Here is a 17,374-nt window from a genome sequence, read left to right on the forward strand (position 1 = left end):
ATCCTATTGTAGTTCCAAGGCTTCCTATTGTTGATGTTGATGTTGATGTTGATGTTCCTTCAAACCCTTTATCTTCCTACAGATGGTGCCATTGTAGCATCTCCCACCAATTATGCCCATGCTCCTATTCATTGCAGTACACGTTCCACTCAGAAACCTCATCACATTTATACTTTTGTGTGTTGTCATCATTTGTCACCTAACTATTCTGCTTTTGTATCTACTCTTTTTTTGTTTCTATTCCTAAGACAAATGTAGAGGCTCTTTCTCACCCTAATTGGTGGCATGCTATGGATGAGAAGATGTCTACCTTGCTGGCTAATCTGACATGGGATCTTGTTCCTCTTCCTCCAATGAAGTCTATTGTTTGTTGTTTATGGGTGTTTACTATTAAGGTTGGTTCAAATGGCACCATTGATCATCAAAAGGCTCAGTTGGTTGCTAAGAGCCATACTCAAATTTTTGGGTTGGATTATGGTGATACATTTTTCCTGGTGGATAAGATTGATTTTGTTCATGTCTTTCTTACTATGGTTGTTATTCAGCAACGGCCCCTCTACCAACTAGATATTAAGAATGTTTTTCTTCGTGGTAATCTTCAAGAAGAGGTATATATGGAGCAACCTCCTGGGTTTGTTGCTCAAGAGAATCTAGACTGATGTGTCGCTTGAAGAAGTCATTGTATGGCTCGAGGTAGTCTCCTCAGTGTTAGTTTGATTGCTTTAATTATGTCATACAGTTCTTTTGTATGACTAGAAGTGAAGCTAATCATTCAGTTTTCTATCACCACTCCACTGATGTTGTTATATACTTGGCGGTGGATGTAGATAATATTGTTATCACTAGTGATGATGGGGTTGGGATTGGACAAGTGAAGGATCATATGCATTCTCATTTGTAAACCAAGGATTTGGGTAGGTGAAATATTTCCTTGGCACTGAGATAGCTCAAGTTGTACATGACGTGTGCATTTCTTAGCAAAAGTATGCCTTGGATATGTTGGAGGTGACCTATATGCTTGATTCTCGGGCTATTGATACTCCTATGGATCCTAATGTTAAGCTTGTACCAGAAAATGGGGAGCCATTAGAGGATCTTTGATGATATAGGAGACTAGTTAGGAAACTTAATTATCTCACTATTACATGGCCAAACATCTATTTTGTTGTTAGGTAGTTAGGCAATTCTTGGACGCCCCTTGTGATAGCCATTGGCATGCCTTGGTGCGTATCTTGAGGTACATTAAGAGTGCTCCTAGTAAGGGTTTGTTGTTTGAGACAAGGGACATAAATAGATTGTTGGATATACCAATGTTGATTAGGCTAGTTGTCCCACAAATATACTCTCTGTCTCAGGCTATTGCATCTTGGTTGGAGGTATTTTGGTGTCTTGGAAAGAGTAAGAAGCAAAATGTTGTGGCTAAATCTATGCAGAACTAGAAGTTGAGTATCAAGTCATGGCTTTAGCCACACATGAGTTGATTGGGCTTAAACAACTCCATAAAGAGTTGAGATTTGAAGATTCACAATCTATACAGCTTATTTGTGATAATCAGGCAGCCATACATATTGCCTCTAATCTTGTTTTTCTTGAATGGACTAAACACATAGAGATAGACTATAATTTTGTAAGACAAAAGTTGGTTTCTAGGGAGATTAGTACCTCATTTGTTGGCTCTAATGACCAACTGGTTAATCTTCTTACAAAGACATTATGGGGTCCACAGCTTGACTACATTCGTACCAAGTTAGGCACACATGATATATATATATGCGCCTGTTTGAGGGGGAGTGTTAGAAGGATGCAGTTTAGAGTGTTGTACATAGTGTTGTTTCTTTCAGTTGTATAGAGTTTGTTCTATAGAGCTGTATGCATACCTAATATAAATAGAGAATTTAGATCTTCTCTCTCTCTCTCTTCTTCACAGACTCAAAATTTGGCAAATATTGAGTATGGAGGACCACATAATCTAAGCAGGCAGATTTTGACATGGCACACTCAACATCACAAACGTAAAGAAGAGTGTAGGGAAAACAAGCCTTTCATATTGAAGTTTATGCATGCTTGCATGACTTAGGAACCACAAGAAAATTGGCTCCTTGACTCAAACATTGGAGTTCCAATTAAGAACACTGGAAAGAACAGTTGAAACAAGGATTTTGAGGGGCACACTGTCCCTAAGAACTGACAAACCTGCAAAATCTCTTCATGATCCATATAACATATACCAATAAAGTTCACTCCCAAGCACAATACAGTGCCTGATAGAAGCACCTCCAAGTATCAATGGTTAAGAACAACTACCACAAGACAATACCTCTGGAAAAGCTCTTTAGGGTATACAATGAGGAATTAGCATTATTAAATTTTAATGTTTGATAATAGGATCTGTGTTGAATTTGAACTTGTGTGGTACCAAAGTTTTAATAAGGGATAACATCACAAAAAGGAAAGGCCTCCAGCGTTTCTTATCACACCAAAATGAATTTAGAATTACAGTTTTTTTCTTTTTGCTAGTGTACAGTGAGTTGAGTTTGAAGAATTTACTGGAAATGACAATCATATAAGTCAACAATTACAAGAAAAAAATATTTTGCTGTATATGACAGCCAAATTTAGGAGTTGATAACATTTGTGCCACAGATAGAAGGCTTCAACTGCGTCAAGTGTAATTCCCGTTGACAAGACAAGAAAAATGAGAACCTCATGGTACTTGCATATCTAGTTGGATCATACCAAGAAGGGACACTCTCATCCCACATTGCATTAAATAGAAAATGCAGGAAAATCAGCATTACTTCAACTTTACAGACAATTAACTGAGCTATCAAGTCAATAACAAAGAGATCAAGGCAAGTTATAGAAACATTTTTTTTTTTTTTTTTTTTGGGGGGGGGGGGGGGGGGGGGTGTAAATAAGCTACAGAACCTTTTTCTGAGAACTGGTAAATTTTTCAATCCTTATCACAAAAAGAGTTTATGTAGGTGCAAAATATTACTAGCAAAGAAAAAACTATGTCTCCAAAAGACAACAAAAATACAAAGCATGTGGATAAACTTTCACTTACAACTCTTACCTAATGGTGTTAAAAAATAGTTGAAACATTTCAATGATTAATTCATCACATTCGAGGTCCAGCATCACCAAGCATGATCTGACCTTCGCAAAAGTATCTAGAATTGAGACTGCCTTTGCATAACAGCGACCAGAAGCAAGAGATAATTTGTCAAGTGCCATTACTGTCAGTTCGAAAATCTCCTGTGCAACATCAATTAGGATAGCAAAACAACGTGTCACAATACATCATAAAAATGGATGAATCGAAATTTATACAAGAAAAAAGTTTTTGATGTGGAAATATTTCTTTTCAAGATAAGCAAACGGGACACATTCTAATATCTACTGTATACCTTCATCTGTTCATCATCATAGGGTTGATCAGGTGCTGTTATTCTTGTAATATCAGTTATGCAACTGGCAACTGAAACCTTCACATCAATGTCCGAATGCCTAAATAGTTCCTCAGATACAAGCACCTTCATAACTGGTTGCAGAGCATCTAGCATTGATCTGGATGGACCTTGATCTACCAAGGACAAAAGATGCTCTACTTTCTAATAAAAAAAATTAAAAGAAGTGACAAATAAGAAAACACAAGGAGTTAACACAGTTAAACAATTATATTATGCAACAGCGAAATGAAGAAAGAATATATCACAAAAATATCAAACATGTGTGAGAAGTTGAAGTAAAGAGGTATGACATAAAGAAGGAAAAAAATAAAGAAAGAATTGACCTTCATCCGCATGAAGGAGGCAGTCACTCTTTGGTGAATGCGAAATATCAAAGAAAAATAAATATCTGACCTATTTTAACAATCTTAAACCATGAGACTGCATGAACTCAGCATATCCTAACTGTGAGACCTCAAGATAGTAACAGTTAAATTTTACTATTGATCAGAATGGGAAAAAAAAAAAAGACTCATGTACAATTCAAACAAGGTGCATGGAAGTGGTAGTTGGAAATGACACCCAGGTCATCAGGGAGAGGAAGTATCTGACTCTTTCATTTGTCATTTTCAACATTTTACATCTAATAATTGGCAGAATAGATTTACAGAAACAGGTAAAAATTGCTAAAGAATTGAACAATTGCTTAAGGAAAATGGAAGACATGAAAGTAAGATATAAGACAGGTGCATGAAATGGTAGTGAAATCCATTCACTAGTTCCTATCATTAAATTTTGCAACTTAATTGATATCATATCAATGTCAAAAATTACAAAATATAGGATAGGGATAACTAACAAAAACAAAAAGAATATGAGAGGACAAATAAACCATCTAGATACTACTTGACTCGCCAATTCCCCCTTTCACATATATTTCTTAATTCAGATGTAGAAACCAACGGGAATCAAATTACAATATTTTTCTGAGACCTTTACACCAATTCAGTAAATGAAAAATACACATTTTAGTTTAGGAAACTACAAAGCACATCGGAGTGCCATCCACATGCATACTAGAGAGGCAGGGTAGCAATTTTGATTTGACCTAATACTTTGAAAGTAAGAGAGAACAAACAGTGTAGTGCATCTATTTACTCTCTCAATCAATTTCGCTCGCTTAGGAAAATTTGCTAGAAACTATGTGTTATGACCCCAAGGATATAATAGTAATTGTAAAATAGATGTATTTCCTTCTTGTTGTACTTTGCTGGTTTCTCTGTTTGTACCTTTCAATTGTATTATAACTGAAAGCCTAGTAAGCCTATAAATAGGCTAAAACCTAGGAGATTAGGCATTGTTGAATGATAATAGTCTCAACTTCTCTGATCTCTCTCCCGATTCCCTCTGATTCTCTCCCAATCCTCTCTGTTATCTTTCTCTCTCAGTTCTTTCTGCTCTAATTCTCCTTCATATTTCTCTGTTGTTCTGATTTTCTCCCCCCCCCCCCCCCCCCCCTTTCTGATCTATCTCCCCCGTTCTTTCAAATTCCTCTTAAAACCCTAGGTAAACCTAGGTGCATGACACTTTGATGCACTAAACATAGAGGGCGAAGAGTGAAAAATATAGTAGGTACTGCCAAACTCTTCTCTGACTTTTCTTTTTATCTTCATCTCCTTTCTGATCACATGTCACATGTGCATATCTAACAAAAACCAGTTCCAATGCTATTTAGTTTTTCCTCCCAAGCCCCTAATTTGATAGCTTTGATCCTTTCCCTATGGCAATAAGGTTTCCCAAGAATCTACAATTAAAATGGATACGAGCAGGAAATTTTAACAAAATAGTGAACCCCTTTTTTATAACATAATAACATCAAGGAAATACTAAGCCTTTTTCTATCTTTCCAAAAACCGTACAACCTTTCTTACAGCTGTTAAGAACCCCAAATCTACAAGCTTCTCATAAATCAACCCACAAAAATAATCAGCCTTCAGCAAATTATTTCAACTTCTTTAATGCCAGCCTTCATCAATAATTCCCAGAATCTTCTATTTTATTGAGAGCAATCAGCAATGATTACTTATCAGTAAGAGATTGTTAACATGTTCATAAACTAAAGTTACAACCTACAGATCAATGAGGCCCTCAAGAACCTAGTTGCTCCATGTTATGTCATTTGTACTAGATTTGGATTTTATGTGTAAACAGATATTTCTTGTATGCCTGCATTTGTATGTTTCTTTTCTGTTTTTAAGGTTAGAATATGTATACTTCTAGAAGGCATGTTTCTAGAAGGTTGGCTGATCGAATTAGTTATTTAGTATTTTCGGTCAGTCGGTCAGTCATTAGTTTATTGTAACTCACGACCCTATAGTCTATAAATAGGGATCGTGGGACAAGGCAATGCGTGTGTTTCATTCCAAGAAGGTTTTCTGTTTCTATCTTGTGGGTTGGGATCGATTGAGAGGCTAAGAGTAAGGCTAGGGATAAGTCTTGTAATCTCGGGAATCCAGTACGCTTTCAGGGTATATGGGCTAGGTGTGGATTTTGGTACTCTTTGTAATCATCCTAAAGTTTGTTTCAAGATAGTGGATTGGAAGGAGACAGCTTCAGTTTGGACGTAGATCTCATATTTTTTAGACTAAACCAGGATAAATCCCTTTGTACATTATTGTTTTCGTTATTCTTGTTTACTTCGCTTATATCGTTTGTGTTCTTGGAGGTGGTGAGTGCTTTCAACAACTAATTGGATTGAGAGAATTAGTGGGATTGTTGTGTTCTACTCTAACAACGTGGTATCAGAGCCAAGAAAGCCTCTACGGTGATCAAGATTTTCAAGAAACTCAAGAAGTTAGAATCAACTCTAGAAATCGACATGGCACAAACTGCCTCAAGATAAGATATTGACAAATTCAATGGGACAAATGATTTCGGCTTGTGGAGGATTAAGATGGAAGCTCTTCTATGTAGTCAAGGATTAGAGGGAGCTTTGGAACAAGAGGATAAGACAGCAGACTCAACAATTGGGAGAGAAGTACCGGTGATGTCTGAAGAGCAGGAAAAGACTTAGAAGGAAATCAACAAGAAAGCCTATAGCATGTTGATTCTAAGCCTAGGAGACAAAGTGCTTAGAGAAGTCTCGAAGTGGAAAACAGCGGCAGAAATTTGGAAGAAACTTGAAGACCTATACCTCAAGAAGACCCTTTCCAGCCGTCTATACCTAAAGGCCAGGTTCTTTAATTTTAAAATGCAAGAACCCCAAAAATTGCATGAACACATAGATGAATTTAAGAAATTGTGCCTAGACTTAGAAAATATAAGAGTAAAATATGAAGATGAGGACAAAGCTTTAGTACTTTTATATTCACTGCCTAAGTCCTATGAGAATTTCGTAGACATTCTTCAACATGGCAAAGATAAGCTTACGTTAGAAGATGTCATAGGTGCATTAAATTCTAAAGAACTAAGGTTTAAGATCAATCTTCTCCTGGGGATGCTTTAACATCTAGGTCAAGAAGCTCAAAAAGAGACCAAAAGAATATGGGTAAATCAAGGTCTAAGTCTAGGACTAGAAAAGGCCCAATAAAATGCTATTACTGTCAACAAGAGGGTCACATTAAGTGGCTTTGTCCAAAGAGAAAGAAAGACTTAGCCGAGAAGGATAATTCAGGAGGAGGGACAAACTATTGTGAGTCAGGTTATGATAGTTCCGAGGCCTTAATTGTTAGTGAAAGTGCAAATAGCCTGGAGTGGGTCCTAGACTTTGGCTGCTCCTTTCACATGACCCCAAAGAAACATTGGTTACAAAACTTTAAGGAAATCAATGGAGGAAAGGTCTTGCTTGGCAATGACCATGAATGTAAAGTTCAAGGGGTAGGAGATGTTAGGTTAAAGCTTCATGATGGCTCCCTTAAAACCCTTACATCAATAAGATGTCCCCGAATTAAAGAGAAATCTAATTTCTCTCGGTGAATTGGATAGGAATGGCCTTAAGTTTAAGGGTGAGGGTGGAGCTGTCCAGATATCAAAAGGATCTCTAATATGTATGAGGGTTGTTTTAAAGAATGGCATTTATCTCTTGCAGGCCACCACATTATGTGGTGAAGCTGCAGCAGTGAGTATTAACCCTAAGTCCAAGGCAAGTTTGTGGCATTTAAGAATGTCACACATCAGTGAGCAAGGGCTCAAGGAACTTGCAAATTAGGGTATTCTAGATTTAGGGCAGTCCTTAGAATTAAGCAAGTGTGAATCTTGCATTTTTGGGAAGGCAGCTAAGGTTAAATTCAATAAAACAGCAATTCACTCATCAAAAGCACCCCTAGACTATATACATTCAGACTTATGGGGTCCAACTCAGTCATTAACTCATGCGGGCTCTCAATATTTCCTATCAATAATAGATAATTATTCAAGAATGCTATGGGTATATGTCCTAAAATCTAAAGATAACACCTTTGAGACATTTAGGACATGGAAAAGTACAGTAGAAAATCAAAAAGGCAGATCAATTAAGGTTATAAGAACTGATAACGGGTTGGAGTTTTGTAATAGAGAGTTTAATCAAATGTGTAAGGATGGTGGGATCATTAGGCACCTTACAGCTCCCGAAAACCCCAAGCAAAATGGGGTGGCCGAGAGGATGAATAGAACCCTCTTGGAAAGGGTAAGATGCATGCTTTTTCATGCACAATTACCCAAGTCTTTTTGGGGGGAGGTTGTTGCAGCAGCAGCCCATGCTCTTAATAGAACACCCTCCAAAGCCATAAACCTCCAAACCCCTTTATGAAAGATGGACAAGACATAAACCAAGCCTAAACCATCTTAGAGTGTTCGGATGCCTAGCCTATGCTCATGTGAAGCAAGGCAAATTAGAGCCTAGGGATAAGAAATGCCTATTTATTGGTTATCCATCTATTGTTAAAGGCTATAAACTATGGAACTTAGAACCAGAAGGACCGAGAACCATAATCACTAGAGATGTGACATTTAATGAGGAGTCTACCATAAAATTAGGAATAATGAATCTCAGTCTGATCAGGAAGAAAATAGAGAGGCTGTTTAGGTGGAGATCACAAAAATTAGCCTAATTTACCTCAAGATGCTCTTGGAACTGAGCATGATTTACCTGAACTTGAACAAGTAGATGACCATGACCAAGACCATGAATCTTCCCAAATTGAAGGGGAAGATGGTGACAATGATGCAGATTCCAGCCTAGGGGATCATCCTAATCCCGATAGGTATAGTGTGGCAAGGGACCAGTAGCCTAGAACCTGTAGGCCACCCCAAAGGTATGGTTACTCAGACCTAGTGGCATATGCCTTTACTAGTGCAGCAGAAATTATACGAGGGGAACCCCTTACCTATGAAGAGGCAATGGCCTCAAAGGATGCTGACAAGTGGCTGGCAGCCATGAAGTCAAAGATTGCATCCCTCAAGAAGAACCATAATTGGGAGCTAGTCGAAAGACCAAAAGGGCAGTGAGTGGTAGGCTGCAAATGGCTGTACAAAATTAAAGCGGGAGTAGGAGAAAATTCCAAGCCTAAGTATAAGGCCAAGACTGGTTGCTAGAGGCTTTACCCAAGTGTCGAGTATTGATTTTAATGAGGTGTTATCCTCGGTTGTGAGACACACCTCTATAAGAATTCTATTAGCCATCATTGCTCAATTAGTTCTAAATCTTGAGCAGATGGATGTCACAACTACATTTCTTCATAGGGACCTAGAGGAGAGGATTCTAATGGAACAACCAAAGGGTTTTGAAGCTAAGGGAGAGGTGGAGAAGGTATGCCTTCTTAGAAAGTCCCTGTATGGGCTTAAACAATCCCCAAGGCAGTGGTACCGAAAATTTGATTCGGTCATGTTAAGCCAAGGACACTCTAGAAGCTCCTATGATTGTTGTATCTATTTTAAACATATCTCTCCGAGCATTTCCATATACCTATTGCTCTATGTGGATAACATGCTTATAGCAAGTCAGTCCACACAAGAAATCTAGCTACTTAAGAAAAGGCAAAGGACTGAATTTGAAATGAAGGAACTCGGGGAAGCTAGAAAAATTCTAGGAATGGAAATCACTAGAGATAAGCATCATAGGAAGATATATCTCTCACAAAAGTCATACTTAGCCAAGCTATTATCTAGATTTGGAATGGCCGATTCAAAGGCAATTAGTCTTCCCTTTGTTGCTCATTTTAAACTATCTTTAGATCAGTCCCCTAAAAATGAAGAAGAGAAGAAGGAGATGGAGCACATCCCCTATTCAAGTGCAGTAGGAAGCATCATGTATAGCATGGTGTGCACTCGACCCAACTTGGCACATGGAATGAGTGTCATAAGTCGGTTTATGGCCAATCCAGGAAAGTCCCATTGGATGGCAGTCAAGTGGATGTTTAAATATATTAAAGGATCTATAAATAATACATTGTCCTATGGTGGAGCAAAAGTAGGAGAGAAAGCTAGTATCCTAGGATTCTCGGATGCTGACTATGCTGCCGACATAGACAAAAGGAGATCCACAACCAGTTATGTCTTTAGGCTGTGGAACTCAACAATTAGTTGGAAGTCTAGTCTCCAACATGTGGTAGCATTGTCAACTACTGAGACTAAATACATAACAGTTTAAGAGGCAATTAAGGAAGCTATATGGCTTAAGGGTCTAGTGACTGAGCTCCTAGTGGTAGAAGTCAAGGCCACTTTGATGTGTGATAGTCAAAGTGCAATTCACTTGTCTAAAAACCAAGCACACCATGAAAGGACTAAGAATATAGATGTAAGATACCACTTTATAAGACAAACTATTAAAGATAAATTTGTAATTCTAACCAAGGTTGCAGGGGAAGACAATTCAGCAGACATGTTTACAACATCTGTGCCTATAACAAAGCTGAAACACTACATGAAGATTCTGCAGATTGATCCAAGAGGAATTTGAAGATGTAGGGTAGAAGATGATGGTGCAGGGCCAAGAAGAAGCCTAATCAAGTTCAAATGAATAGAGAATTTGTTATGTCATTTGTACTAGATTAGGATTTTATGTGTAAACAGATATTTCTTGTATGCCTGCATTTGTATGTTTCTTTTCTGTTTTTAGGGTTAGAATATGTATACTTCTAGAAGGCATGTTTCTAGAAGGTTGGCTGACCGAATTAGTTATTTGGTATTTTCGGTCAGTCGATCAGTCATTAGTTTATTGTAACTCACAACCCTATAGTCTATAAATAGGGATCGTGGGACAAGGTAGTGCGTGTGCTTCATTCCAAGAAGGTTTTCTATTTCTATCCTGTGGGTTGGGATCGATTGAGAGGCTAAGAGTAAGACTGGGGATAAGTCTTGTAATCTCGGGAATCCAATTAGCTTTCAAGGTATATGGGCTGGGTGTGGATTCGGGTACTCTTTGTAATCATCCTAAAGTTTGTTTCAAGATAGTGGATTGGAAGGAGGCAGCTTTAGTTTGGACGTAGGTCTCATATTTTTTAGACTGAACTAGGATAAATCCCTTTGTTCATTACTGTTTTCGTTATTCTTGTTTACTTCGCTTATATCGTTTGTATTCCTGGAGGTGGTGAGTGATTTCAGCAAGTAATTGGATTGAGAGAATTAGTGGGATTGTTGTGTACTACTCTTAACACTCCAAAATGTTTGACCTAAACACCAATTCAAATTTAGATATATAATTTCAAACCCACCATAAGACCCTCACTCTTGAAAAAAATGTGTATGGGCATGGTGACCACTCAACCCACCCTAACAAGTCTATTTCTTCAACCCATTTTTTTCCTTTTTCTTCTGCCTTTCTTTTATTGGGCCTAACTTTTTTTTTTTAGTGGGGGTATGCTCCTAACTACCTGGTGAATGCAATATGATTACAAGTAGGAAGTTACAGAAGATGTTTCAGCAAAATGGGACTCCAGTGGCTCAGATGTATTCCGTGGATGCTGTTGAGCTAGGAGAATGGACAGTGGTGAAAGATAATGATAGGTCGTCGGTGCATCGAACCTACCAGAGACGCAGCAAGCATCAAGGGTAGAATAGTGATTTGGCATATGCTAGTATAACAACCAGCATGTGCGCAAGGGGGTAGAATTGTAATACAGCATGCTAATGTAACAGTCAGCATGTGCGCAACCAATTCTATTAAGAGAGAGCAGGAGAGAAGGTAGGAGGAAGATATAAATAGGCAGAGAAGAAGAGAGAAGACAAGCTAAAATTAAGTGTAAACAGAGGAGAGTCTAGGCCTCTCGAACGCCCAATTTTGTTTTTCGTTTATTGCTCGTAGTCTTGGATTGAACTCAAGCAGTGTTTCTTCTTTATAATGTTGAAAATTCTATCCATTTTTCGGTAAACCCAACAATTTGGTATCAGAGCCCAATGATCCCAATGGTGAATCTGACAAATAGAGTCAGGGAATTAGAGGTGAAGATGGAAGGTATGCAGAAGGGAGTCGACGCCATGAGAGGAGAGGTGCAAACGATGGAGAAGAATGTTGCGATCATGCTAGAGCAGTTCGCATACATGAGGACTAGATGGGAGGAACAAGAACAAGAGAAAAAGAACAAGGGGAAAGAGGGGGATCAGCCTTCAGAATTCACCCAGAATTTCGAGATGTCACCTAGAATTGGAGTGAGTAGGGAGTTTGAGGGCGGAATCGGAGGAAATTGGCAGTCGGAAGCTCGTGGAAAAAGGCTGGAGATGTCAATTTTTGAGGGAAAAATCCTGATGAGTGGATTTTCCGAGCCAAACAGTATTTTACTGTAAATTAGATGTTGGAGGAGTAGAAAATTGAGACGGCTACTCTGTGTTTTGAAGTAGGGGCTCTTGCGTGGTTCCAATGGGAGAGGAGCGTTAGAGGAGCAGGGGCTAAGCAAGTTCGTTCCACCCAAGAAGGGACGTTAGAGGAGCGTTTTTTGGCTCTTTAGCAAGAGAGGTCTGTCAGAGACTACCGTTTGTTGTTTGAGACGTTGGTCATGCCCATTGTAGAAGTTTCAGATGCATTTCTGGAAGGCCATTTCATCAACAAACTCAAACCCGAGATACGGGACAAGATTTGGGTACTACAACCCCAGGGATTGGAGTAGATCATGATAATGGCCCAAAACATTGAAGATAAGAATGCAGCTCTCCAAAACTATTTTGGCTTGATTGGGCCAGGAAAGGGTAAGTATTCACTCATCTCTTCATCAAACCCCACCCGACTCTCCTCGGTTTAGGCGAGGAGCCTAATTTTCTCCCCCATAAACAATTAAGAAACTAACTAACTGTACATTCTATATCTACATTAGGAAACATAATCTTCTGCATTCCTTGGTAAGTTAATCAACCAATCAGCCGAGTAAGCCTTTTATTTCCTTTTATTCCAACACTCCCTCAAGATTTTGAGTGGATATCCTCCATTCCCAGCTTCTCAATAATCTCTTGAAATCAAGAAATGGATAATCCTTTGGTTAGAACATCAGCTAATTGGTTTTATGATGTCACATGAGGGATAGTAATGAGTCCACCATCAATTTTTTCTTTGATGAAATGTCTATCAACTTCTACATGCTTCATTCGATCATGTTGTATTGGGTTGTGTGTTATATTGATGGTTGATTCGTTATCACAATATAAATTCATCGATCCACTCTCAAATCCCAATCCTCAAATCCTTTAGAATTATTTTAATCCATAAGGGCTCACAAACACCCACAAGCATAGCACAAAATTCTACTTCTACATTTAACCTAGCTACCACATTTTGCTTTTTACTTCTCTAAGTAACTCAATTACCTCCTCTGAAAGTGCAATAGCCTATAGTTGACCTCTTGTCTGTGAGAGATCCTGCATAGTCAACATCAGGGTATCCCTCTACCATCAAATTACTTCCTTTTCTGAACAAAAGTCCTTTACCTGGAGTAGCCTTGAAGTACCTAAGAAGTCTCTTAATTGCTTGTAAATGCTCCTCCTTAGGATCATGCATGAACTGACTAGCTACTCCCACAGCATAAGCAATGTCAAGTCTAGTGTGTGAGAGATAAATCAATCTTCCTACTAACCTCTGGTAGCGCCCTTTATCAATGATTATTCCCTCATTGTTGTCTTGGCTCATTCTGTGATTCAAATCAATAGGTGTGCCCATTGGTTTGCATCCAAGGGTACATGTTTCCTTAAGCAGGTCAAGAATGTATTTTTGTTGGCATATAAATATCTCTTGTCTTGAATATGCTACTTCAATTCCAAGGAAGTATTTCAATTTCCCCAACTTTTTCATTTCAAATTCTCAAGCCAACTGCGTTTTCAACCTCAGTTTTTCTTCTTTATCACTCCCAGTAACTATAATATCATCAACATATACCAATAAGACTGTAACCTTGTTCTTACTTGAGTGTTTCACAAATAAAGTGTGGTCACCATGACTTTGCTTGTACCCAAACTGTATCATAGCCTTAGTGAATCTCCCAAACCAAGCTCGTGGAGATTGTTTTAGCCCAAATAAGGCTTTCTTCAGTTTGCATACCTTATCAGGACCATATTTGTCATCAAAGCCTTGTGGTGGCTCTATGTACACCTCCTCTTTCAAGTCTCTATGGAAGAATGCATTTTTTACATCATACTGTTGAATTTCCCAACCAAAATGAATAGCTAGAGATAATAGGAGTCTCATCGTGTTCATCTTTGCCACCAATGCAAAGATCTCTTGGTAATCCACCCCATAGGTTTATTTGTAACCCTTTTGAACTAGCTTTACTTTGTACCGCTCAGTAGTCCCATCTACCTTAAATCTAACAGTGTAGACCCATTTGCAGCCCACTACTTTCTTTTCCTTAGGGCGCCCCACCATCTCCCATGTCTCATTTTTCTCCAAAGCTCTCATTTCCTCCTCCATGGCATATGTCCAGTTCCTGTCCTTTAAAGCATCATATACGGTTTTGGGTATTTGGATTGAGTTCAAGGTGGAGAGAAAGCTTTTGTGCTGGGAGGATAGTCTATGTGAGGAGATGAAATGGGTTATAGGATGTTGGGTACACTTTCGTGTCCCTTTTCTCCAAGCAATAGGAAGATAAAGATCACAATTTGAGTCAATATCACAAATAGTAAGGCTGTTAGTTTCAGAATTGAACAAGTTCAAAGTGTAGCATTACCTGGACTTGGAGTTGATTCTTGGACTTGCTTGAGCGGCTGTGAGAGTTATACTTTCTTTGAATACTGCTTTAGTGTCTTTAAAGAGTTATGGATTTGCACCTGTTCATGAACATACCAAGGCGTTGTCGTAGAACGAAGATATTCTCCTGTTGGAATTGTCTTAACCTTCTTAATTCCTGATTTAACCAAAGTTATGGACGACTCAAGCTTCTTCGGAATCAAAACCAAAGAAGCAATATTCTTAGGACCTTCGTCAGTGATTTCTTTGATTTTCATGCAATCATCACGCCTTTCTTTTGTCTCCATAGAAATAGGCTTAACCGAGATTGGACTTGGTAAATCCTTAGGAATAGGGTTTCCTCTCTGCACTACTTGATTGGCAGCCTTAGAAGTACCTCTAATCTACTGGCTACTCATAGGATAACTTTTAGGCTACAGATTATGCTTTTTAAAAAAGGCTTCCAGAGCCAATTCTTGTAGCCTAGCCTTCTTAGCCGCTTGTTTTACTATGGTAGGATGCATCATTTTCACAGTAGGCCTCAACTCATTGTTTAGACCACTGATGAAGCTTGATACAAAGTAAGACTTGTTCAAGGTCAGATGGGAATTGAGCATTGGTGATTTCAATTCCTCAAACCTAACTTGGTAATCTATAACAGAGCCTGTTTGTTTTAGTTTATTGAACTCTTCAATGCAATTCTCATCTCCGACCTGATTTATATACTCAACTACAATAAAAAAAATTCGAATAGGCAAACTGCCTTCCCTTGCATCATCAGTTGCCAAGATATCTACAACAATATCATCTCTAGTGCCTAAATCAATCATCTCATTATCAAAACTGTCGCAATAGTCATCTAGAATTTCCTAATCCATTGCAGGTAATTCATTAACTTCCTGCAGATCGGAGGTCTTAGGTAGGGTTCCAGCTCTTGCTGAAATTGGTTCTATAGTGGATCTTAAAAAATATTTCATTGGCATATTGACCTGAAATTTCTTTGAAATCAAAAGCAAAAGTTTATCTAGCTTTTGGTGGAGGTTATCGATTGTTTCTTTGATTCTTATATCCATCTCCATAGTTCAACTTCTTGAAAACTCACCTCTATAATAGCCTCTTGATAATCACCTCTTGATCAGCTTCTAAGGACCTCCCCGGAAACTTATTCTAGTACTAAAATTCGGCAAACCTAATCTGCCTCAATTGCTGCTTCAAGTTCAGCAATCGCCTATGAAACTGCCTCCAGCAATTCGCCTTCCTGAATCGCCTAATTCACAATTCAGTAGCCTCAAAAACAGAGGATCAATTAACAGCCTCTAGGAATCAGAGAGTCGATTGGATCTGTCTTGGAAAATAGCCTTTAGGAGACGCCTCTAGATCTATATCTATACTGCTTTCAGAAATTGCCTACAACCAACTTCTAAAGACCGCCTTAACCTGCTCGGTTACGATTTGCCTTTGATTCCTTCAAAATTGGATTGGAACAACGGCTAGCAATTGCCTATTAACAATCAAGACCGATCATCAAGTCCAAAGATTTCTTTGATTGGCTCTGTTGTAGTTAATAGTATTCGCCGGAATCACTGCCAGAATTCGCTCGACTCTACTTTGCCTTCAAAATTCAAACAAGAATTGCAAGAATTGACAGCTGAGAATCAACCGACTCTGATACCATTTGTCATGTACCCAGGGTTGAGCTAGGGTTTTGATAGGAAATGAGAAGAATTCAAAGGAGAATTAGAACTTAAATGAGGGAGGATTCAGACAGAAAAAAGATAGAAAGAGAATAAGAGGGAATTGGGAGAGAGATCAAAGAAGTCAAGAGAAACAGATTTCAATTATCATTCAACTATATCCCTAACCTCTACAATGTAACCCATTTATAGGCTCATTTGTCTTTTAGTTACAATAGCAATTGTAAGGTACAACAGCTATAATATAGTAAGGTACAACCAACTACAATACATCTAACACGTAACTACTAATATATCCTTGTATATCCTTAGGGTCGTGACATTGTTGTGTATGAATAAGAAAAAGACAGAAGAAAAGAAGATTTTGTTATTAGTAGTAGGCAGTTTTATTCTCAATTGATTATGTGGCTAGTTAGTCTGTTCTGTTTCAATGAAAAGCAGTTATCTGCTCAGTTTGTTACTGTCAGTTGTCAGTAAGAGTTAGTTTGTTAGAGATTCAGTTGAGTACTATATAAACTCAACTAGTGACATTGTATCATTTGAGATCTGTTAAGACCCCAAGGGTATATTTGAAATTATGTACTAAAAAGCCACATGGCCACTTGCATGTAAGTAGTTAGAAAGGAGCCTCACGGTTATGATCACATGCCATGGGAAGAGCCTATATAAGGCCTTGTATGGGAGGATGGGAGTTATGTGTTGAATAATATTCTCTTTCCCTCTATACTCAATTCTTCTTTTCCCTCCAAATTCTCTCTCTCTCTAGTCTTCTTAAATCTCAAAAACTTCAAATCTCTCCTTAGAGACTTGACAATTGGTACCAGAGCCGGTCATCCTCGGCTATGATTCGAGCACGGTAAGGAGTTACATCGGAAGGATCAAGGCGAAGTGATCGAAATGATCGAGACAAAGTGATCAAAAACGGAGATGGCCTAAGGAACTAGATTGAAATAGCTGGAGAATCGTCTGGAAGCAATGGAGTTCGGTATGACTCAAACTCAGGAAACAATAGCACAAAGTAAGGAAGAGACCAAGGCAATTCGCGAGGAAGTAAGGGAGCAGATGACTTCTTCCTAGGAAGGAGTCCAGAGAGAATTGGCGAGGCA

General features: G+C 38.5%; 1 protein-coding gene across 10 annotated transcripts in view; it reads right to left on the bottom strand.

Annotated features, from left to right (window-relative positions):
- Positions 1-17,374, bottom strand: part of LOC127789754 (sister chromatid cohesion protein PDS5 homolog C-like) — a 72,047-nt gene that overhangs the window by 46,467 nt on the left and 8,206 nt on the right. For 9 of the 10 annotated variants that reach the window (XM_052318716.1, XM_052318714.1, XM_052318719.1 and 6 more), the window contains 2 exons: positions 3,411-3,614; positions 3,077-3,258 (listed from right to left, as the gene is read on the bottom strand). In XM_052318716.1, coding sequence (XP_052174676.1) covers positions 3,077-3,258; positions 3,411-3,614 — 386 coding nt within the window. Of the gene's footprint in view, positions 1-3,076; positions 3,259-3,410; positions 3,615-14,575; positions 15,264-17,374 lie in introns of those variants that run through there. The other variant, XM_052318720.1, reaches the window with a different exon arrangement.

The sequence above is a fragment of the Diospyros lotus genome, chromosome 14 (genome assembly GCF_014633365.1).
Source record: "Diospyros lotus cultivar Yz01 chromosome 14, ASM1463336v1, whole genome shotgun sequence".
In the NCBI taxonomy this organism is placed as follows: domain Eukaryota; kingdom Viridiplantae; phylum Streptophyta; class Magnoliopsida; order Ericales; family Ebenaceae; genus Diospyros; species Diospyros lotus.